At 55.2% G+C, this 24069-nt stretch overlaps 2 protein-coding genes across 13 annotated transcripts in view; both read left to right on the forward strand.

Annotated features, from left to right (window-relative positions):
* Positions 1 to 2112, forward strand: part of NADK (NAD kinase) — a 31046-nt gene extending 28934 nt beyond the window's left edge. For all 7 annotated transcript variants that reach the window (XM_007980960.3, XM_073007951.1, XM_007980962.3 and 4 more), the window contains one exon: positions 262 to 2112. In XM_007980960.3, coding sequence (XP_007979151.1) covers positions 262 to 421 — 160 coding nt within the window. In that variant the 3' untranslated portion in view covers positions 422 to 2112. The remainder of the gene's footprint in view (positions 1 to 261) is intronic.
* A 6340-nt stretch (positions 2113 to 8452) lies between these two features.
* Positions 8453 to 24069, forward strand: part of SLC35E2B (solute carrier family 35 member E2B) — a 39444-nt gene continuing 23827 nt past the window's right edge. For 2 of the 6 annotated variants that reach the window (XM_073007953.1, XM_007980953.3), the window contains exon 1: positions 8462 to 9015. The gene's annotated coding sequence lies outside the window, so the exon portion shown is untranslated. Of the gene's footprint in view, positions 9070 to 24069 lie in introns of all 6 variants that reach the window. The other 4 variants (XM_073007954.1, XM_007980956.3, XM_007980957.3 and 1 more) reach the window with 4 other exon arrangements.

Genomic DNA, 24069 nt, shown 5'->3' on the forward strand with positions numbered 1-24069 from the left:
GGGCTGCCCTCCCCCACCTCCTGGGACCTCACCCCTGAGGGCCCTGGGGCAGTGTTTGTCAGTTCCCTGCACCGTCCCCTCCAGGACCTGGGGCGGCTCTGTCCCAGCACCCATGGGGCACCCCTCAAGCCTGCCTCAGGGAGGGGCTGCCTGGCCACTCAGGAAAAGAGTCCCGGCCATTCCCGGGGAGGGAGGGAGGGTTCTTGGCTGGGGCGGGCCTTTCTGGAAGCCCTGGCTCAGGCAGCTGCTCTCCCGCCCCAGCATCAGCATCACTACCTCATGCTACCCGCTCCCCTCCATCTGCGTGCGGGACCCCGTGAGCGACTGGTTTGAGAGCCTCGCACAGTGCCTGCACTGGAACGTCCGGAAGAAGCAAACCCACTTCGAGGAGGAGGAGGAGGAGGAGGAGGGGGAGGGCTAGGTCGAGCCCTGTCCAGGCCGGAATCCTTCCGCTGTCTTCTTTTCTGCCCTCCAAGCTCCCTCTGGGGACAGACCAATCTGTGTGTGTGTCTGTGACCGCCTCTGTCTCAATGGCACGGCCACTTCCTTCCTGTAGCTGGGTCAGAGCCTGGGTCTGCCCTTTTGTCCAGATCAGCTGTTTTTTTTAACATTTTAAGTCTGACTTTTTTTTGCTTTTCTAAAGAAGCAGTGAGAAATGGGCTGGGAGTGCTTCTGTCCCACTGACCCCGTGGGGGTCCCTGGAGCACAGCCTCCAGCCGCCGTAATTCCACGCCAGGATATTTTTCCACAAATCAGTCGATTGAAATTCAGAGGGGTCGGAATGACTCGACCTGTCCTTCAATGTTGAAAATAAATGTCTCAGCCAAAAACCTTCCTTGAGCTGCGATGCTTTTCCCCTTGGCCTGCACCTCTTTCCTTAAAGCTTCTGCAGGGAAACCCCCGGTGGAGGCGCTGCTGAAAAGTCTGGTCTCGCCGGTGGTTGGCAAGAGGTGCTGGTGGTTTTGTTGTGCGCAGTTTCTGGGGAGGGTTGGATGCGTCCCCTGCTGTCCAGCCCTCCCCGCTCGAGGCCCCATGAGTCTGGGACCCTCAGTGGGAAGGGGGCTGGCATCGCTGGCGACCCACACATTCCTCACGCAGCTTCCGCTCCCAGGAAGGGGGTTTAAATCCTGTATAGACTTTTTAGAGATTCTTTTAAAGTTTCTGAAATGCTCATGTGCATCTTTTCTTGTACACACTTTTGTGAAGATTTCAAGGGGAAGGGAGTCGTCTGCCATTAAATGTTTACATTTGTGTTCTGCGAGACGCTGTCTTCGGGGACCATTCTGTTCAGTGCGATCCTGGTGGTCCGGGAGATGGGGATTTCCGGGGCTAGTGATCGTGATCCCTTTTATCTTGCAACTGTAATGAGAATCTTTGACATGAACACAGCGAGGGACTCAACACGCTGATTCTCCTCCTGCCTCTGCCATGAGTCTCCAGCCTGCAAAGCACCGGCAGCTGTGGCGCATGTGGGTGCTGCTACCCCGGCACGCGCCTCTTCCACGGGCACAGGTGTGTGGAGGCCGTGGTCAGAGCCTGGTGTCCTGGTTACTGCTGCCCGGGCATCTGTATTTTGAGTAACTGCTCTGAGTTTTGCACATGAAGTTGTCCTCATCTGCTGGAGGCTGATAAGAAAAAGAAGGCACAAAACATTCGCCGCCGCCGGTGAGCTTCCCGCAGCCACCCGGCCCCACCTGGGCACGTTCTCCGAGGCACGTGTCTCCCCGCTCACCCTCGTCTGGGCACCTCAGCATCGGCAGACTTAAGCATCCAAAAGCCCCGAGTGTGATTCTGGGCAGTGGGCCTGGCTTTAAGTCCGCCGTGACCCTGGGCACAGGGGAGGCCCAGCTGTGGGCTTAGGAGGAGAGAGGGACCAGCACCCAGTGTCAGGGCCGGAAGACAGCAGTGTTCAGAATTCCAGCCACTCATCTGAAGAAAAACAGTGTGAACTGAGCTCTAAAGCAGCACGAGACGGAAATGATCTAGAAAACTTTGGATTTTTGACGTAAATTTTAATGTTTCATATTAATTTCTTGAAAATTTATTAAATGTCATTGAAAGCCTTATTACGATTTTCAGATCCTTTCAATAAACAAGACTTGTAAAAAAGAAGCTGGGTTAATAACACCTTTCTTCTGACGCCTTGTAACCAACATAGAGGGGTTGGGCAGGGTCACCCCCATTAAATCCTGGCCCTGAAATGCCCATCCACCGAGTGTGGGGCCGGCAGGCCGTCCTCCCCAAGGGGCTGTGTGGTGCCCCAGGGGCTGGGAGTGCCGCTGGCTCTTCTGGGCAAGGGGGCACTGCCCTGGCAGGGGGAGGGGTAGACAGAGGGACTCAAAATCGTGGGATGGTGTTGCCTCGGGCAGGCTGTGTTTCTCCTGGAAGAGCCACTGAGACCAGGGGGAGTTGAGTCCCTGCATCCCCGGGGCCAGCAGGGCTGGAAGGGCCCCTCCATCCAGGCTGCCTAACTCAGGGGCAGCCACAAGCCAGGTGAGGACCCGCTGTCCCCTGGGCCCAGCCTGGGCACTGACATCGGCCTCCCTCCCTCCAGTGATGTGGTCCTCCCCCCAACCCCCCACCCCCGCAACCCCACACCATCCCTGTTGTCCTAACAAGGCCCAGATGAATGTGGCTCAAGGCTTTGGCCGGAGCCAATCTGTGCTACATGCGCGCAAGGCCAGGAGAGACCAGAATGACCACCCCATGGGCACCTGCACCACCAGCACCCTGCACCGTTTTGGGGATGTGAAAGCCTGGGCTGTGGGCCCCTCCCTATTGACCTGGAGCACCTCTGTCTCCCCGGCCTGGAAGAGGCTGTGGATCAAGCCTTAAGCTTCCCAGCTTTCGGGAGCACCGAGGCCCCAAGACATCCTGGGGGCTGCCGGGCTCAGGCTCTGGGGCTTGGAAACCTTTTCGATCCTGAAGCGGCGGCATCCAGGGTCTCTGCCGGGCCAGTGCCAGCCTGTACCTGGGGCACCTCTGTGCTGGGCCTGGCACCTTCACCCTGCCTCCCACAGCCATGGTGTCTCCTCAGGTCAGGTCAGAAGGGGCTGCAGCCAGGCCCAAAGACCCAGCCCAATTCCTGCGGCTCCCGCGGGGTCTGGGTGAGGCCTGTTCTGCTGGGAGCCCAGGAGGCTGCGACCCTGGAGCTGGAAGTCCGGTTGGGGGAGAGCAGGGTGGGGAGGGTATGGTAGAGGAGCTGGCCGGAGGAGCCCAGGGAAGGTTGGCAGTGCTGGCGATGTCGGGGACGGCAGGAGCTGGTACGTCACCGCGTGGTTCAGCCGTTTCCAGCACATCCCGTCCCAGAAGGATCTTGACCAGGGCATAGGCTGCCTTCAGGGTCTGGTAACACCAAGGAGCCAAGGCAGGCAGTAAACTGAGGCCACAACCTCCTTAGGAGCCTCCACCACCAGGACACGCACCGGAAAGAGGAAGGAGGCCCCTGCAGAGAGCAGGGTGGGCAGGAGTGGGTGGCCAGGACAGGCAGTACCCAGTGAGGGGTGGTGGGGACCCAGGAGCCACAGAGGAGCTGGCTCAGCCACCCTGTGCAGGAGGCACTTGGGGCCTGTGCTCGGGCCTCACCAGGGCTGCCCCACGCCTATATCCTGCTCATAAGCCCCAGGACCAGGATCCCCACCCAGCTGCTCTGCAGAGAGGACAGGAGGCCAGACAAAAAGATGGACAAACACACACACAGACACACCACACAGAAAAACAGGCGTGGGCACCACTGAGACACACACACGGGCACCACACACTCAGACACAGACACACACAGAAAAATACACATGGACGCCACTGAGACGCGCACACTCAGAGACACGCAGTGCGCTCTGGGAAACAGGACGGTTCCTCCAAACCAGCAAAGGGCCCCGGAAAGCATGGGTGGCCCTGAGTATGGAGGGTCTGAAGCCGCGGGAACTTGCCCATGAGTGACCTTGGCCTGGAGAACTCCCCGGCCTCTTTCCCCACCTGCTGATGAGGACAAATTGCAGGGGCATGAGAGGCTGCTGCTCCCTCACCGCCGGACAGGTGGCCGAGTGGTCTGCAGGCTGGGTCTCCAGGCGGGGACCCTCCTCGCTTCCTCCCCATCCGTGGGGCCTTGGCACAGACCCCATTCTCTGGGGCCTCTGTTCACACCCCACACCTCCCTGCTGTCCTCAACGCCCCTCGGGAAACTTCAGCTCCTCTGGGCCGGCAGGTCTCACCCTCCCTGCTGAGTGGGAGCCCAGACTGAAGCTGGCTGGGGGACATGGAGGAGCCTGTGGGCCAGGGGGACCCAGAAGGGGGCAGAACAGAGCTAGCCATGACCGCTTTCCTTCCTGCCTTCCAGAAGATCATCCAGGCCCTGAAGGCAGAGGAAAGGAATCCCACAGCCCATGGGCCCCTCAGCCTGGGGAGACCCTGCCCTGAGGTCAGCAGGCAGCAGAGAGGCCAGGGAGGACTCTGTGGAGGCCTCTACCCAGCCATGTCGCAGGCAGCACAACCCGGAAGGTCCCAGGAACCAGGGATGCACATTGGAGGTTTGAACAGCGCCTGGACCCATCAGCCTCCCACACAGCGAGGCTTCCTGACTCCTAACCGACTCCACATCATGTGGATAGAAATTCACTGAAATACATGACAACGGCATGCAGGCAGGAAAACATGTGCAATAATACAACAGCTCGATGTTCTCAATACAAAGCTCATAGAATTGACACAAAACACTAATAGAAAAATTGTCAAAGGCCAGAAACCGATGACCCAAGGAACAATATAAATAGCTAAGAAGTGCCAGGCTCGGTGGCTCATACCTGTAATCCCAGCACTTTGGGAAGCCAAGGTGGGTGGATCACGAGGTCAGGAGATTGAGGCCATCCTGGCTAACACGGTGAAACTCCATCTCTACTAAAAATACAAAAAAAAAAAATTAGCTGGGCATGGTGGCGGGCGCCTGTAGTCCCAGCTACTCAGGAGGCTGAGGCAGGAGAATGGTGTGAACCCGGCAGGCGGAGCTTGCAGTGAGCCGAGATGGCGCCACTGCCCTCCAGCCTGGGTGACACAGCGAGACTCTGTCTCAAAAAAAAAAGAAAGAAATTTAAAATTAAAATTATTAATACACGCCTCCCAGGCAATATAGCAAAGAGAAGTGGGGCATGGTGGCTCACGCCTATAATCCCAACACTTTGGGAAACCGAGGTGGGAGGTCCTTCTGGGGAGAGGAAGACAGGAAGGCACCCAGGCTTCCCAGACACTATTCCAAAATCATTAAACTGTACATCCCAAGCCCAGCACAGTGACGGCCACCTGCAGACCCAGCTCCTCCGGAGGCTGAGGCCAGAGAGTCCTGAGTTTGAGCCTAGCCTGGGCAAAGTAGTGAGATCCGCCATCTCAAAAATAAAATAAAATGCATGGTCCCTCATGAAATGTAAGGATTTGCTATAAAAATTTTGAGAGGCCAGGTGCAGTGGCTCACACCTGTAATCCCAACACTTTGGGAGGCCAAGGTAGGTGGATCATGAGGTCAGGAGATCGAGACCATCCTGGCTAACAAGGTGAAACTCCATCTCTACTAAAAATACAAAACAATTAGCAGGGCGTGGTGGTGGGCATGTGTAATCCCAGCTACTCGGGAGGCTAAGGCAGAGAATTGCTTGAACTCAGGAGGCGGAGCTTGCGGTGAGCTGACATCACACCACTGCACTCCAGCCTGGGCGACAGAGTGAGACACCGTCTCAAAAAAAAAAAAGGCCGGGCATGGTGGCTCAGGCCTGTAATCCCAGTACTTTGGGAGGCCAAGGTGGGTGGATCACAAGGTCGGGAGATGGAGAACATCTTGGCCAACAGGGCGAAACCCCGTCTCTACTAAAAATACAAAAATTAGCTGGGCGTGATGGCGCACGTCTGTATTCCCAGCTACTCAGGAGGCTAAGGCAGGAGAATCACTTGAACCTGGGAGGCAGATGTTGCAGCGAGCCAAGATCACGCCACTGCACTCCAGCCCGGGCGATGAGAGCGAAACTCCGTCCCCAAAAAAAAAAAAAAAGAAAAAAGGAGTACTTTTTATAAATCTGCTTTTGAAATCATTTGGATACTACAGCGACCCTGCTGACCACAACAGCCGAGACTAGTGGGCAAATCACCAGACATTTCTGGGTTTCCTGCAAAGTAGGAAAATCTACTTTGTAAACTGCTCTGAAATTTATGAACTCCGTGTGGATGGTGAACTCAGGCACCAGGCAGATTGCACCCCACTGCGTTAATTTCACTTCTGAGTCTTTTATAATTTTCTTTATTCCTTTTTTTTTTTTTTTTTGAGACGGAGTCTCGCTCTGTCGCCCAGGCCGGAGTGCAGTGGCCGGATCTCAGCTCACTGCAAGCTCTGCCTCCCGGGTTCACGCCATTCTCCTGCCTCAGCCTCCCGAGTAGCTGGGACTACAGGCGCCCGCCACTGCGCCCGGCTAATTTTTTTCTATTTTTTAGTAGAGACGGGGTTTCACCATGGTCTCGATCTCCTGACCTTGTGATCCGCCCGCCTCGGCCTCCCAAAGTGCTGGGATTACAGGCGTGAGCCACCGCGCCCGGCCATTTTCCGTATTTTTTGTAAAGACGGGGTTTCACCGTGTTAGCCAGGACCGTCCAGATCTGACCTTGTGATCCGCCGGCCTCGGCTTCCTAAAGTGCTGGGATTACAGGTGTGAGACACCGCGCCCGGCCTTTTTTTTTTTTTTTTTTTTTTTTAAGACAAGGTTCTCACTCTGTCGCCCAGGCTGGAGTGTGATCCTGGCTCACTGCAGCCTCGACCTCCCAGGTTCCAGCCATCCTCCCACCTCAGCCTCCCGAGTAGCTGGGACCACAGGCACCATCACCGCGCCCTGACCGGCTCCCGGGGGCGCTCCGCGCCCCTCCTCCTGCCCCACTCCTCTGGGACATCCCCACCAAAGACCCCGCGGGAGGAAACAGTCCCAGTCTCTGGCCCAACCGTGTTGCGGGCCCCACGGGGAAGCCTGGGGAAGGAGGCTGCCATCAGCGGACGCCCTGGCCAGGATCTGAAGCTTTACGAAGGTTCGTACAACGTAAAGAAGAAGAAGTGAAAGTTTAACGAAACGTAAAAGTAGTATTTATTTACTTACGAGATGGAGTCTCGCTCTGTCCCCCAGGCTGGACTGCAATGGCGCGATCTCGGCCCACTGCTACCTCCGCCTCCCGGGTTCAAGGGATTCTCCTGCCTCAGCCTCCGGAGTAGCTGGGACTACAGGCGCGCGCCACGAGGCCCGGGCATTTTTTTTGTGTTTTTAGTACTGATGGGAGCGGTTTTACCATGTTGGCCAGGCTGGTCTCGAACTCCTGACCTCAGGCGATCCGCCTGCCTCAGCCTCTCAAAATGCCGGGATTACCGGCGTGAGCCACCTCCCCCGGCCAAAAGTAAACTTTTCTTTATTCTTTTGAGAGGGAGTCTCGCTCTGTCGCCCAGGCTGGAGTGCAGGGGCGCGATCTCGGCTCACTGCAGCCTCCGCCTCCGGGTTCAGGCGATCCTCCTTCCTCAGCCTCCAGGGCCGGGACTACAGGCGCCCGCCACCGCGCCCGGCGAATTTTTGTATTTTCAGTAGAGACGAGGTTTCACCTTGTGATGCGCCCGCCTCGGCCTCCCAAAGGGTTGGGATTACAGGCGTGAGCCACCGTGCCCGGCCCAAAAGTAATCTCTAAAGAGCCCTTTAGCCGCAACTTCATTCCCGAACATTATTTGAGAAAGTAACGCTAGGAAATCGCTCCACGAAGTTCCAGAGCCAGAGTCCTCCGGGCCGCGGGCGCGCCCGCAGGTGTGTCTGCTCCGCACGCCCCCCAGAGCGCGGCGCCAGCCTGATGCGGAGGCCCCGCCCCCGAGCGCGCCACAAGCCAATCAGCGCCCTGAGGCGAGTCCCCACCCCGCGCGGCGGCCCCGCCCCCCCGGCAGTTTCCGTCAGGCTGGGCGGAGCCACTTCCGCCAAGAGGCGCCTTTGTGTCTTCTAAGTTGAGCGTATTCAGTGGATTTCTTATTCCTTGAACCCAAACCTGGGCGGTAAACCCTCTGGGGCTTAGAGAGCGGCCTCCACAGACTGGCCGATCCCGCCCTGAAGTGCCGGCGGTGGAACAGCTCGGGCGGAACCAACGGGCTGCCGCGGGGGTGGGGCCGCTGTTTCCCCCTCCCATGTTCCTGCAGTGGAACGGCCCGGGAGGAACCAACGGGCTGCCGCGGGGGTGGGGCCGCTGTTCCCCCTCCCATGTGCCTGCAGTGGAACGGCCCGGGAAGAACCAACGGGCCGCGGGGGTGTACTGAGCTCACCGTCTTCCCCCTCCCTCTGCCTGCAGTGGAACGGCCCGAGCAGAACTAAACGGGCGGCCGCAGGCAGCACTCAGCGCGCCGTCTGTCTCCCCCCCCCTCCCCCCCCGCCGTGCGCCTACAGTGGAACCAACAGGCGGCCGCGGGGAGTAAGCGCGCCGTGTCCCCACCGTGTGCCTACAGTGGAACGGCCCGGGCGGAACCAACAGGCGGCCGCGGAAGGCCACTAAAAGCCCCTCTTTCCATCCCCCCATCTGCCTGCAGTGGAACGGCCCGAGCGGAACCAACAGGGAGGGGCGCTGAGCGCGCCGTGTTTTACCCCCCGTCTGCCTGGAGTAGAACGACCCGGGCGGAACCAACGGGCAGCCGCGGGGGCGTTGTGGGCCGCGGCGCGGTTCCCCGCTCCCCGGCTCCGGGGCACTGAGGAGCGGCGCCCGCGGGGCAGCGAGGAGCCCGATGCCGGGTTCTGCGCGTCATTTTCGGCCCCGCGGGCATCCCGTGAAGCCCACCTGGGTCCGCCAGCCCTGTGACACTCCCCATAGCCGAGCTCCGAGGCCCCTCCGCGGCCTCGCATCCGGCCCCTCCAGCGCGCGCCTCTCAGGCCCCGCCCGCCGGCGTCCCTTTGTTGTGAAGGCGGCGGGGCCTAGACGGGGGCGCCCGAGCGCGGGGGCCAGCGCTATGCCTGCGGCGGAGACTGCATCAGGCTGTTGGTGGGTTCTGCGTGCTGGGTGCTGTGCTCGGTGCTCGGTGCTGGGTGCTGCGAGGTCGGTGCTGGGTGCTGGGTGCCGGTACTGATGCTGAGTGCGCGGGCGCCCGGGGTTCCCCTGCCCGGATTGGCTCCTGGGGGGTCCTTTCCTACGGCGGGCGCTGTGCGCGGAAAACGCTGGTGGCGTTTTGCGAGCTGGCTTTAAGTGTTTTCACGTTCGGGAGTCCACGGAGACCCCCACGCCCTGAAACCCGGGAACGCGGTGTGCGTGGCCGCAAAAAAAAAAAAAAAAGCAAAAATCTCCCGACAGCCGAGCTCCCGTTCGGTGGCTTTTTAGTTCTTTGTTTGTTTTTTTAACGGAGCGCAACCTACTTTGCTCAGGAAGCCTGCACATCACATTTTCAGGCCACACGAGCCCGTGTTTTAGGAAGGGTCGCTGAGGCAGGAGTAGGAAGGTTTTCCACGCCACTCACGCATTTTCAATGCAGGCAAATCAGAAAACGGAGGGCAGAACGAAAATGAGCGGATCTGGAGTCCAGGCTGCGCTTCGTCCACATCTGTAACAGATGTTTCCTGGTGGAGATGTGTAGGGCGCAGCGGGTCACCTGGGCGGGGGGGCACAGGGCACCCTCCTCGGGGTGCCTTTGGCGTTGGGCACTAGTGTGGTCTCCAGCTTCCGGGTGTTGGAAGGGAGTGTCCCCTGCAGCCTGAGCCTCTGCCAGATGGTTTCCTTGGGAGGAACTCCCAGGGGGAGGTCTGAGTTCCGGGGCATGGTTTGAAGATTTGGGACACGTTTTGCCTGAAATGCCTTTCTGGCTGTTTGAACCCACCTGGACTTCCTGACCAGCGGCACGGATTGTTAACCTCTGGTGCAGGGGCCTGGCTAGGAGAGGTCTGCACAGTTGGACGGGGTGCAAAGTGACACTCTGTCATAATCCGGCGCTCAGATTCCTGTGGTGGGACGAGCAGCTCCTGTGGCTTTATCCCATTTTAAATCCAGGTTTTCTTTTCCTTCTAGTCCTCGGGCTCCTCCCGGGGACCCTTGTCCAGACAGTGGAAGGGAAGGATGTCACTTCTGAGATGAGGTTCAGAAAGGCCAGGGCTCCTGACCTGGTTGCTGTCTCCCCCTCCCTGACGAGCTTGCTGGATGAAAGCTCCTGTCAGGCTGTGGGGTGTCCTGTGGAGAAACTGGCAAGAAACTGGTCTGGGGCCTTTCCACCTATAGCCAGCAAGGAACTGAACCCAGCCAGCATCCAAGTCAGTGAGCTCAGAGGTGGGCCCCAGCCCCAGCTGAGCCTTCGGATGAGGCCACAGCCCTGGTCCACGGTGTGATTACAGTTTCAGGAGGGGCCTTAAGCTAGAGGCGCCTGGCTAAGCTTCCCACAGATTTCTGCACCACAGGAGCCGACATCAAAAGCATTTGTTGTTTTGAGCTGGTAAGCGTGGAGTGACTGTTACAGGGCAGTAGAGAAGGAACATGTACCCTTTGTTCTTTTTATTGGCCTTTTAGAAGTTGTCCTCTGTGAATCGCTTGAACTTGGGAGATGGAGGTTGCAGTGAGCTGAGATGGTGCCACTGCACTCCAGCCTGGGCAACAAGAGCGAAACTCATTCTCCAAAAAAAAATAAATTATCTGTGAAATATGTTTTTTTTCTTTTTTTTTTTTTTTTTTTGAGACAGAGTCTTGCTCTGTTGCCCAGGCTGGAGCAATGGCACAGTCTCAGCTCACTGCAGCCTCCGCCCCCCAGGTTCAAGCGATTCTCCTGCCTCAGCCTCCTGCGTAGCTGGGATTACAGGCGCCCGCCACCACACCTGGCAAACTTTTGTATTTTTAGTAGAGATAGGGTTTCATCATGTTGGCCAGGCTGATCTTGAACTTCTGACCTCAGGTGATCTGCCTGCCTCAGCCTCCCAAAGTGCTGGGATGACAGGCATGAGCCACCATGACCGGCTGACTTTTTTTTTTTTTTTTTTTTTTTTTTTTTTTTTTGAGACGGAGTCTCGCTCTGTCGCCCAGGCTGGGGTGCAGTGGCGCAATCTCGGCTCACTGCAAGCTCCGCCTCCCGGGTTTACGCCATTCTCCTGCCTCAGCCTCCCGAGTAGCTGGGACTACAGGCGCCCGCCACCTCGCCCGGCTAGTTTTTTGTATTTTTTAGTAGAGACGGGGTTTCACCGGGTTAGCCAGGATGGTCTCGATCTCCTGACCTCGTGATCCACCCGTCTCGGCCTCCCAAAGTGCTGGGATTACAGGCTTGAGCCACCGCGTCCGGCCGACTTTTTTTTTTTTGCGCCTGTTTTTCTAATTGGTTTGTAGGAATTCTGTATACAGTCTGCATATTAATCCTTTGTCATGTTGCAAGTATCTTTTCCCAGGTTGTGGCTGTTCATTTCACTTTGAGGTATGTATATATATGTTTTTTTGTTTTTTTGTTTTGTATTGTTTTGTTTTTTTGAGACAGAGTTTTGCTCTTGTTGCCCAGGCTGGAGTGCAATTGTGCGATCTTGGCTCACCACAACCTCTGTCTCCCCAGTTCAAGTAATTCACCTGCCTCAGCCTCCTGAGCAGCTGGGGTTACAGGCATGCGCCACCACGCCTGGCTAATTTTGTATTTTTAGTAGAGACATGGTTTCTCCATGTTGGTCAGGCTGATCTCAAATTCCCAACCTCAGGTGATCCACCCACCTCAGCCTCCCAGAGTGCTGGGATTACAGGTGTGAGCCACCAGGTCTGGCCTTTTTTTTTTTTTTTTTTCCTTGAGACAGGGTCTCTCCGTGTCGCCCAGGCTGGAGTGCAGTGGCGCGATCTTGGCTCACTGCAACCTCTGCCTCCTGGGTTCAAGCAATTCTCCTGCCTCAGCCTCCTGAGTAGCTGGGATTACAGGTGCACACCACCACACCTGGTTAATTTTTGTATTTTTGTAGAAACAGGGTTTCACCATGTTGGTCAGGCTGGTCTCGAGCTCCTGACCTCAAGTGATCCACCCACCTTGGCCTCCCAAAGTGCTGGGATTACAGGCGTGAGCCACCGCGCCCGGCCCTGACCCTTTTTTTAATGGGTCATGCTTTTGGGGTTTGATTAGAGAAATTATTGTCCTGCCCCAAAAAGGGTCAGGAGGACATTCCCTTATATTTTCCTGACCATAAAGTGTGGTTTTTGTTTTTTTTTTTTTTTTGAGACGGAGTCTTGCTTTGTTACCCAGGCTCGAGTGCAGTGGCGTAATCTCAGCTCACTGCAAGCTCCGCCTCCTGGGTTCATGCCATTCTCCTGCCTCAGCCTCCTGAGTAGCTGGGACTACAGGCACCCGCCACCGCGCCCAGCTAATTTTTTTTATTTTTAGTAGAGATGAGGTTTCACCGCGTTAGCCAGGATGGTCTCAATCTCCTGACCTCATGATCCGCCCGCCTCGGCCTCCCAAAGTGCTGGGATTACAGGTGTGAGCCACCGTGCCCGGCCAGCATAAAGTTTTACACATTTAAGTTTCTCATAAGAACAGGCCGCCTGGGTTCAAATCCTGACGCGGCTGCTGTGAAGCCCTGTCTTACCTTTGTGTGTCTCACGTGGTGATAACAGCACCTTCCCCAGAGGGCTATTGTGTGGATTCACCGCTGTGCAGAGGGCCTCGGACCCTCCAGCAGCAGAGTCAGGGCTGCGTCCGTGTTACTCGTTGTCGCCATGTGTCTACTGATATGGGATCAGAATCCAGTTTTTCTTTTCCCCTGGCGTGGACAGCTGCCTGGTATCATAGACTGAATAAGACTTGCTTCTTCAACAATTGGTGGTGCCTCCATTCTGCACACGCCAGACCTGTTTCTTTTTTATTTTTTTTTTTGAGACAGTTTCACTCTGTCACCCAGACTGGGGTGCAGTGGTGCAATCTCAGCTCACTGAAGCCTCCGTCTCCCAGGTTGAAGCGATCCTTGTGCCTCAGCTCAGCCTCCCGAGTAGCTGGGACTGCTGGCACCCGCCACCACGTCCAGCTATTTTTTCTATTTAGTAGGGTTTCGCCATGTTGGCCAGGCTAGTCTCAAACTCCTGCGCCCGGCCAGCATATGCTAGGCCTGTTTCGAGGTCCTTATTCTTTTGAATTTGTTTACTCGCCCAGCCCTGCACCGAGGTCTCAGACTGAACTAGAAGTCCTCCTGTCTTGGGAGGACAGCTGCCGCCCCTCCCCGCCCCGCCGTCTCCTCGCAGGACGTGTTTGTTCTACCCGTCGTGTGTGCATAGTCTCCCTCTGTGATTGACACGTGCCTCATAGGGCTGGATCTATCTTGAGACTACATAGCCTCTTGTTTCTAAGCTTTTTTTTTTGAGACGGAGTCTCGCTCTGTCGCCCAGGCTGGAGTGCAATGGCTCGATCTCCGCTCACTGCAGCCTCCGCCTCCTGGGTTCAAGTGATTCTCCTGGCTCAGCCTCCTGAGTAGCTGGAACTACAGGTGCCCGCCATCACACCTGGCTAATTTTTTTGTAGTAGAGACGGGGTTTCACTGTGTTGGCCAGGATGATCTCGATGTCCTGACCTTGTGATCCGCCACCTCAGCCTCCCAAAGTGCTGGGATTATAGGAGTGAGCCACCGCGCCCGGCCGTTTCTAAGCTTTTACTCAGTAGTTTTAGTGTCTCTTGGTGACTCTGTTGTGATTGTGATTATTGTGATGGTTGCCACATGGTGGCTTCTCATTCCCTCACTCTGATGATCATGGATTGACTTTGTGCTGAAAGAAAGACTTCCCCTCCTTTGCCATTTATTCATCAGCATGGCCTTGTGGGCTCTTGTTTTACTGGGGGTTCTGATCCTTTACTGTGTTATTTACTCTGCCTTTCAAGCCCCCTCAGCCAGCTCTGAGTTCATTCCTGGAACACAAACTTTTGGTGCAGCTAACCTGACAGCTCCTCTGGCATCTTTCCCACCACAGCCCAAGAATCAGTCATTTTTCAAAGAAGCCTGGTTGGCTTTAGTGGAGAATGATATATATTATTTTTGGTTTTGTTCTGTTGTGTTTTTTAGACGGAGTCTTGCTCTTTGCCCAGGCTGGAGTGTGGTGGTGCAGTCTTGGCTCACTACAACCTCTGCCTCCCGGGTTGAAGCGATTCTCATGCCTCACCCTCCCAAGTGGCTGGGATTACAGTCACCCGCAACGACTAATTTTTTTTCTTTTGAGATGGAGTCTCCCTCTGTCACCCAGGCTGGAGTACAGTGGCCCGAGCTAGGCTCACTGCAACCTCTGCCTCCCGGGTTCAAGAGATTCTCCTGCCTTAGCCTCCCAAGTAGCTGAGACTACAGGCGCCCACCACCACGCCTGGCTAATTTTTTTTTTGTATTTTTAGTAGAGACTGGGTTTCACTATGTTGGCCAGGCTGGTCTTGAACTCCTGACCTTGTGATCTGCGCGTCTCGGCCTCCCAAAGTGTTGGGATTACAGGAGTGAGCCACCGCACCTGGCCTAATTTTTTGTATTTTTAGTAGAGACCAATTTTTTGTATTTTAGTAGAGACTAATTTTTTGTATTTTTAGTAGAGACAGGGTTTCGCCATGTTGCCCAGGCTAGTCTAGCACTCCTGAGCTCAGGTAATCTGCCTGCCTCAGCCTCCCAAAGTGCTAGGATTACAGGCGTGAGCCACTGTGGCCAGCCCCGTTAGTGGAGAGTGATATTTAGAAACCAAGGTTAGGGTGCTGGGGGCGCTGTCCATGTGTCGCTGTCTCTGGGCAGATGTGCTGTGTTCAGGTGTGTGCGTGCGTGCATGTCGCCTGTTCACCCATCTGTTGAAGCCCGTGCTATCTGGCCCAATAGCACCATCACAGGCGAACACCATGGGGGTCATTCCGTCCATCTTCCTTTCTTCTTTTTCTTTTTATTTATTTATTTATTTATTTTTATTTTATTTTATTTTATTTTATTTTTGAGACAGAGTCTTGCTCAGTCGCCCAGGCTGGAGTGCAGTGGCATGATCTCGGCTCACTGCAACCTCCATCTCCTGGGTTCAAGTGATTCTTTTTCCTCAGCCTCGCGAGTAGCTGGGATTACAGGTGCATGCCACTGCACCCAGCTAACTTCTATATTTTTAGTAGTGATGGGGTTTTGCCATGAACTCCTGACCTCAGGTGATCTACCTGCCTCGGCCTCCCAGAATGCTGGGATTATGGGCATGAGTCACTGTGCCCAGCCTCCTCTTTTCATTTTTTTTTAATTTTTTCACTACAAGAAGGACTTCCTTTCCTATTTGCATCTCTCTTCACTTACAGTATGAAGTCTGTCTGCCGTCATCTACAAAATATTTATGTGTTTGCCAATCCAGAATTCTAACCCATGACTCAGCAAAAAAAAGAAAAGAAAAGGGAGGCTGGGCGCGGTGGCTCACGCCTGTAAATCCCAGCACTTTGGGAGGCTGAGGCGGCAGATCACGAGGTCAGGAGTTCGAGACCAGCCTGACCAATATGGTGAAACCCCCATCTCTACTAAAAATACAAAAATTAGCTGGGCATGGTGGCTCACACCTATAATCCCAGCACTTGGGGAGACCAAAGCGGGCGGATCACCTGAGGTTGGGAGTTTGAGACCAGCCTGGCCAACATTGAGAAAACCCGTCTCTACTAAAAATACAAAATCAGTGGGGCATTCCTGTAATCCCAGCTACCCGGGAGGCTGAGGCAAGAGAATCACTTGAACCTGGCAGGCGGAGGTTGTGGTGAGCCAAGATCGTGCCATTGCATTCCAGCCTGGGCAACAGGAGTGAAACTCCATCTAAAAGGTAAAATAAAAGTACAAAAATTAGCTGGGTGTGTTGGTGGGTGCCTGTAATCCCAGATACTCAAGAGGCTGAGGCAGGAGAATCGCTTGAACCTGGGAGGTGGAGGTTGCAGTGAGCTGAGATGGTGCCACTGCACTCCAGCCTGGGCGACACAGCAAGACTCCATCTCAAAAAAAAGAAAAGGGAAAATCATGCTTAAAGCCTAGTATTTGGCGCTCCTTGTGTGTCTGGATCTCAGTGTGTGTCTGGATCTCAGTGTGTGTCTGGATTTCTGTGTGTGTCTGGAGCCCTTGTGTCCGTCACCTGTGCACCCGCCTCCAGCGTACGTGCACCCGAGTTCCCATGGCTTGTTCTGCTTCTCCCCTCGGTGATTGTGTCGTTCATTTGATTCATGGTATGGTTCATGCATTTGAGTTCGTATTCCATTTCAGAGACCCTTTTCCCCTACCCTTGTTGATTTAATTATTTTTGCTTTTTATGCAAGTGACATATTTTCATGGTTCCAGAAGTCAGACCTGGAGCCGCCCGCCTCACTCCACTCCACTCCTGCCTGCCCCGTCACTGAAGAGTCTCCTTATTCTTGGGTGTATCTTTCCTGTATTTTTTCTTTTTTTGAGACAGGATCTTGCTGTGTTGCCCATGCTGGAGTGCAGTGGTGAGATCACAGTCACTGCAGGCTCATCCTCCCAGACTCAAGTGATCCCCCCACCTCAGCTGGGACCACAGGCCTCAGCTGGGACCACAGGTGCATACCACCAGGCCCAGGCCTAATTTTTGTACTTTTTTGGTAGAGATGAGGTTTCATCATATTACCCAGGCTGGTATTGAACTCCTGGGCTCAAGCAATCCTCCTCCCTCAGTCTCCCAAAGTGCTAGGATTACAAGCATGAAACAACACCCCCGGGCAAAAAATGTTCCAACTTTTTTTTTTTTTTTTTGAGATGGAGTTTTTGCTCTTGTCGCCTAGGCTGGAGTGCAATGGCGTGATCTCAGCTCACTGCAACCTCCACCTCCCAGGTTCAAGCGATTCTCCTGCCTCAGCCTCCCGAATAACTGGGACTACAGGCGTGGGCCTCCATGCCTGGCTAGTTTTGTATTTTTAGTAGGAGATGGGCTTCACCATGTTGGTCAGGCTGGTCTTGAACTCATGACCTCAGGTGATCTGCCCTCCTCGGCCTCCCAAAGTGCTGGGATTACAGGCGTGAGCCACAGCGCCCGGCCAAAATTTTCCAACTTTTTATTTTGAGAAACTTTTTAGACTTACAGCAGAGCTGCAGAAGTTCACCCATGTGCCCTTCTGTCCGCTTGCCCTGACAGTAAGACCCTCGGGAACCTCAGTTCCACTCGCTGGCGTCACATGGTCCTGGCGACTCATCCACGGGCTGTGTGTTCAGCTTGGGCCAATCTCCTGCACGCGTCGCCTCTCTCTGGCATGAGCCGCCCAGGATCCCACGTGGCATCCTGCTGTCCTGGGCCTTGGGCTCCACAAGTCCTTGTCTTTCGTGGCCTGCAGATTTTTGGGTTTGCTTGACGTTTCTCACAGTTAGATGTGCGGTTACATATTTGGGGCAAGAGAACCTCGGTGGTGACGGAGACTTCTCCCGGCGTCAGGTCAGGGGGTGCAGGAAGTTGCTGTGTCTCCTGTCTGGTGACTTGGTGACTCTGGCCCTTGGTGAAGGCAGCGTCCGCCAGTTTCTCCAGAGTGAAGTTATGCCTCCCCCTTTGTAATCAGCAGACGTCTTGTGGGGAACTCACTGGAGAGGACACGTGTCCCTCTCTGAGTTTCATGGCAGGTCCTGTTTCCTCTTTCGACATCCTTTGGTTTCATGCATACCCCAGAGCTGATCCTGTTTGGTCTCATCCATGCCTGCGGGGCTCTTCCTGCCCGTTTTGGGACTTGTCTACCTGACGTGTTCCTTCTGTCTGAGAGCCTCTGGCCTGGGGCTGGCGGCCTCCTGGGAGCTTCCAGGCCACTGCGCCTCCGCCACTGCCACCACTCAGCCTGGCAACCTTTGACCTTCGACCTTCATCATTGATCATCTGTAAACATTCTCAGGCCTGACTTGTACAAGTTTTTGTCCAGAGAGGACTTGTTTCTCTGCCCACAGCTGGGTCCCCTGCAGGCCCCCAGATCAGCCTGGCCACCCCAGGCTCCCCTCTCTTCCTGTTGGGGGCCGGTCCTGGGAGCTCCCCTCCGTCTCAAGAGCACCAAGACCCCTTTGCAGCGGCTGCCGTCCAGGGTCCGGTTGTTGAGTTGGGGCTTCTGTGGAGCCGCTTGCCTGCCCCCACCGTGAGGCAGGAGACCCTGGTGAGGTTTCGCTTCCACTGTCCTGTTCTTTTTTTTTTTTTGAGATGGAGTTTTGCTCTTGTCACCCAGGCTGGAGTGCAGTGGTGTGATCTCTGTTCACTGCAACCTCCGCCTCCCAGGTTTAAGCAATTCTGCCTCAGTCTCCCGAGTAGCTGGGATTACAGGCTAATTTTGTATTTTTTTTAGTAGAAACAGGGTTTCTTCATGTTGGTCAGGCTGGTCTCGAACTCCCGACCTCAGGTGATCCCCCTGCATTGGGCTCCCAAAGTGCTGGGATTACAGGCGGGAGCCACTACACCCGGCTAGCCGTCCTGTTCTTAATTTACAAGGCCCACTTGGGTTGCAGCCAGTCCCCACTTACCGTGATCTGAGTTGTGATTTTCTGACTTTGTGACGGTGGAAAAGCCCAAATGCCTTCAGCAGAAACGCTGCCCTGAGCTCACAGCCGTCCTGTCTCTCACTTCCGGTGGGATTGTCTGAATTTCATCAGCTGCTCAGCACGCTTGTAGTCAGACTCCGCGTTAGGCGGCTTAGCCCGGGTGTCACTGATGTGGGTGTCAGCACACGGAGGTGGGTGAGGCACGTTCAGTGCCAAAGGACGGGCTGGGGCTGTCTGTGGAAATGTCGGTGGCCTTGAAAAGATGGTACGCTGGGGCACGTGTCTCACGGCGGCCGAGTGTGTGCCCTGCGGCCCACGCGTCTCCTGGGCTGTGCTCCAGACATGCGTGGACAGCAAGTGATCCTCCCTCCTCAGCCTCCCAGAGTCTGGGGTTCCAGGCATGGGCCACCGGCCCTGGCCAAACGTGAAGGTTTGACTGAAACAGGCACCTGTACCTGGAGGACTCCGAGACCCGGTTTCCGACCACGATGTTTTGCACTTGTGCTCGGATACGAAATGTGTTTGGTCTTTGTTCCTGGTTCCTGGCACAGAAGCTCCTCGAAGCCTTGGAATTTCCTGAGTGACAGGAGTGTTTCAGATCACACCTGAGCTTATGCTGATGAAGCGGGGGGGTTGGCCCCGGGAGAATGGGGTTTGGGGGGACTGGTCGCCAGTAGACCGGTGACCTCAGGATTGGAGGCTGGGAGCTTTCAGCCCCACCTGCCAACCTCAGGGACGCAGCGAGCGAGGGTGGAGAGCAAACGCTGTAAAAACCCGTGAATGAGAGATGAAAGAGTGGATGGTCTTTGGATTGCAGTATTTGAGGCGGCGCTGGGGGAAGGGGGTGGTGCCCAGAGAGGGCCTGAAACCCAGCGCCTGCCCAGGCCTTGCCTTCGTGTCTCTACATCCAGCTGCTCCTCTGTTTTGTTTGCAGTAACATAAGTGCTTTCTGGAGTTTTGGGCAGTCCTGTCAAACTAATTGATCCCGAGGAGGATGTTCTGGGAACCCTGATTGATTGATTGATTGATTGATTTTTGAGACGGAGTCTCGCTTTGTCGCCCAGACTGGAGTGCAGTGGCGTGATCTCAGCTCATTGCAAGCTCCGCCTCCCGGGTTCACGCCATTCTCCTGCCTCAGCCTCCAAGTAGCTGGGACTACAGGCGCCCGCCACCACGCCCGGCTAATTTTTTGTATTTTTAGTAGAGACGGGGTTTCACCATGTTAGCCAGGATGGTTTCAATCTCCTGCCCTCGTGATCCGCCCGCCTCAGCCTCCCAAAGTGCTGGGATTACAGACATGAGCCACCGCACCTGGCCAGGGAACCCTGATTTATAGCCATGGGTCAGAAGCACGGCCCACAGCCTGACTGGCATCTGAGGAGGGGGCAGTCTTGTGGGATCCTGCCCTCGCTGCTTCGGGAAGGAATTGAACCAGAGGGCACACAACTGGTGTCGGTGGAGAATTGTTCAATGTGGGAAAAGCCCACATCTCCTGTGGGAAGTGTTGTGTGGGAGTGCAGAGAAACCACGTGCCTCACAGGACTTTATTTATTTGTTTATTTATTTGTTTGTTTTTGGACACAGAGTCTCACTCTATCCCCCAGGCTGGAGTGCAATGTCTCAATATGTGCTCACTGCAATCTCCGCCTCCCGGGTTCAAGCGATTCTCTTGCCTCAACCTCTGAGTAGCTGGGATTACGGGCGCCCACAGCCACACCCGGCTAATTTTTGTATTTTTAGTAGAGACAGGGTTTCACCATGTTGGCCAGGCTGGTCTCGAACTCCTGACCTCAAGTGATCACCTGCCTCCAAAGTGCTGGGATGACAGGCGTGAGCCACTGCAGTCGGCCATTCACAGCAGTTTAAACGGAATTCTTTTCCTCCGTGTAAATCTTTTTTTTTTGAGACAGAGTCTAGCTCTGTCACCCAGGCTGGAGTGCAGTGGCGCAATCTCAGCTCACTGCAACCTCCGCCTCCCGGGTTCACGCGATTCTCCTGCCTCAGCCTCCCGAGTAACTAAGATTACAGGTGCCCGCCACCACGCCCAGCTAATTGTTGTAATTTTAGTAGGGATGGGCTTTCACTGTTGGCCAGACTGGTCTCGAACTCCTGGTGTCATGATCTGCCTGCCTTGGCCTCCCAAAGTGCTGGGATTACAGGTGTGAGCCACCGGCCCAGCCTTCCCCGTTAAACCTTGAACTCTCAGAACTGCTTAGGAAGGACCCTGGGCTGTGAACTCTCACAACTACTTAGGAAGGACCCCGGACCCTCCGCTGCTCAGCTGGGTTCCAGTACCCGAAGATACTGTTGCTTTCCCCTGGGCCCCGTCCCCAAGATGAGAGAACCAAGTGTCTTTCACTCTCAGGGACTTTCATCTTTTTACTTCGACACGTGGTGTTTCCTGCACAGCCGGCAGCGTGTGGTGGAGCCGAGTCGTGCGTTTCTGTCTGTGATTTGTCCCTCAGGCTCCCCCCCTGCTCTAGTGGGTTTGGGTTTGGGGTCCGCCCCTGGGACTGAGCCCCTCATTTCCTTTTTTTTTTTTGAGACGGAGTCTTGCTCTGTCGCCCAGGCTGGAGTGCAGTGGCCGGATCTCAGCTCACTGCAAGTTGCTCCTCTTGGGTCACGCCATTCTCCTGCCTCGGCCTCGCGAATAGCTGGGACTACAGGCGCCCGTCACCACGCCTGGCTAGTTTTTTTTGTTTTTTTAGTGGAGACGGGGTTTCACCGTGTTAGCCAGGATGGTCTCAATCTCCTGACCTCGTGATCCACCCGCCTCGGCCTCCCAAAGTGCTGGGATTACAGGCTTGAGCCACTGCGCCCGGCCGAGCCCCTCATTTCCATCGTAGCTTCAGCTCCGTCAATGTGGTGTTTGTTTCTACTGTTGACAGGCACTTAGGTTGGAATTCTTTTGGTGTTTGCTTTGTCTTGTTTTGCTGCTAACAAAAAATGCTGCATTAAACACCCACCTCCAAGACGTCTATAAGAAGGTGTGAAGAGCCCACCATTTTCCCGGGACCGCTTGGCCCTCTGTGACCCAAGTCAGCCTCGGTGAAGTGCTTTATTAATTTTCTCGTTTTTCCTTGCTCCCTGTCACCTGCATGACCTTTGAAAGGTTGCACCCAGCCAGGCACGGTGGCTCATGCCTGTAATCCCAGTTCTATGGGAGGCTGAGGTGGGCGGATCACATGAGGTCAGGAGTTTGAGACCAACCTGGGCAATATGGTGAAACCCTGTCTCTTCTAAAAGTACAACAGTTAGCCAGGCTTGGTGGCGCGTGCCCGTAATTCCAGCTGCTCAAGAGACTGAGGCATGAGAATCCCTTGAATCCAAGAGGTGGTGACTGCAGGGAGCTGAGACTGTGCCACTGCACTCCAGCCTGGGTGACAGAGTAAGACTCTCTCAAAAAAAAAAAAAAAGAAAGAAATGTCTTACTGGACAGCTTCAGGCGGGAATCTGTTTGCATTTGTACCATCTGGTGTTTCCAGCCTGAGAAGAGTCAGTGACAGGAACGAACCGTGGGTGCCTCTGTGGGGGTGGCTCCCAGCGGCTCCCGCCTGGTTGCCCTTGAGTTGGCTAAGGAGCTGAGAACTTGGACTTCAGGATTCTCTGACTTCACTGGTCTGACATGGAGCTCCCAGTGTTTGAATAAGAAGTGGCTGGGTGTGGTGGCTCACGCCTGTAATCCCAGCACTTTGGGAGGCTGAGGCAGGTGGATCACTTGAGGTCACAAGTTCAAGACCAGCCTGGCAACATGGCGAAACCCCGTGTCTACTAAAAGTACAAAAATTAGCCAGGCGTGGTGGCAGGCGTCTGTAATCCCAGCTACTCGGGAGGCTGAGGCAGGAGAATCGCTTGAACCTGGGAGGTAGGTGCAGTGAGCCAAGATTGTGCCACTGCACTCCAGCCTGGGCAACAGATCAAGATTCCGTCTCAAAAAACAAAAGAAAAAAATGGCAGCCAGCCTCAGCCATTTACGCAGGGACAGGTGTTTATGTGGGAGGAAGATTAGATATTAGATATCGCCTCCTCCTGTGGCCTTGGAGCTATGGGGACAGGGACGCTGGGGGTGAGGACAGTTCATGGTAGTAAAGTCCTATGAGAGTGGGAGGGGAGTGGAGGCCCCAGGACCATGTGGGTGCAACAGCAGGGACGGGACAGTCACCCAGACTGAGCCGGGGCAGGGCTGTGGGAGCACAGGTCAGTGTGACGTTGGCTGGGGCTCAGCATTCGTGACCCAGGGCTGGGCAGTTCCACTCCTGCACGTAGACACAGACAAGGATGCTCCTAGTAGCCCTACCCAAGTGCTTCTTGCCAGAATGGGCCCATTTGTCCAGTGGGCTGCTGTGCAGTGATTGGACACAGAACCTCATCCTGGCGCAGCTGTGCGGCGATCGGACGCAGAGCCTCGTCCTGGCTGCACGGAGAGGCCTTTGTTTGCAGTCGGCTTCTTGGTTAAGCTCTTTTAATTTTTTTAAACTTTTTTTTAAATTAGAGGCAGGGTCTTGCTGTGTTGCCCAGCCTGGAGTTCAGTGGCACAATCACTGCAGCCTTGACCTCTCCTGCTCAAATAGTCCTCCCACCCCAGCCTCCTAAGCAGTTAGGACTACAGGCACCACCGTGCCCGGCTACATTAAAAAAATTCTTTTTTTTTTTTGAGATGGAATTTTGCTCTTGTTGCCCAGGCTGGAGTGCAATGGCGTGATCTCGGCTCACCGCAAACCTCTGCCTCCCGAGTTCAAGTGATTCTCCTGCCACAGCCTCCCGAGTAGCTGGGATTACAGGCACCTGCCACCATGCCCGGCTAATTTTTTATTTTTAGTAGAAACGGGGTTTCTCCACGTTGGTCAAGGTGGTCTTGAACTCCTGACCTCGTGATCCACCCGCTGCAGCCTCCCAAAGTGCTGGGATTACACTCGTGAGCGGCTGTACCCAGCATTTTTTTTTTTGGAGATGGAGTGTCGCTCTGTCACCCAGGCTGGAGTACAATGGTGCAATCTCGGCTCACTGCAAGCTCCACCTCCCAGGTTCAAGCGATTCTCCTGTCCCAGCCTCCCAAGTAGCTGGGATTACAGGCGCCAGCCACCAGGCCCGGCTAATTTTTTTTGTATTTTTAGTAGAGACGGGGTTTTGCTGTATTGGCCAGGCTGGTCACGAACTCCTGAGCTCAGGCGATCCGCCCGCCTTGGCTGCCCAAAGTGCTGGGATTCCAGGTGTGAGCCACCGCTCCTGGTCCAGAACCTTAAGTTCTTGATGTACAGAGAACCGCAGCATCATCGAAGTGTGATTTCTGTTTTTTTGTCTCCACTAATTGTGAGCAAACATTAGGGTGGGGACTGGGCTGCTTGTGCGGGTCCCACGGGCTTCTTGGGAGCCCAGTGTCAGCAGAGAAGGGGAACAGGGGCCCTCGCTGTGGGGAGCAGTTTTGCCTGGAGTGCTGTGCGTTTCTCAGATGGAAACTAAGTGGACAGACTGTTCTGGCGAGAGAGAGAGGCGCAGCCGCGTGTGGGCTGGGAAGTGCTTGCCTTTGGAATTCCAGGTTTGCCTCGATGTCAGGTGGGCCATGACTGGCATCGTCTGCCCACGCCTGGAGCCCGGCGTCCTGTTCGTTGTTCCTGGGGGTGGGTTC

The sequence above is a fragment of the Chlorocebus sabaeus genome, chromosome 20 (genome assembly GCF_047675955.1).
Source record: "Chlorocebus sabaeus isolate Y175 chromosome 20, mChlSab1.0.hap1, whole genome shotgun sequence".
NCBI lineage: Eukaryota > Metazoa > Chordata > Mammalia > Primates > Cercopithecidae > Chlorocebus > Chlorocebus sabaeus.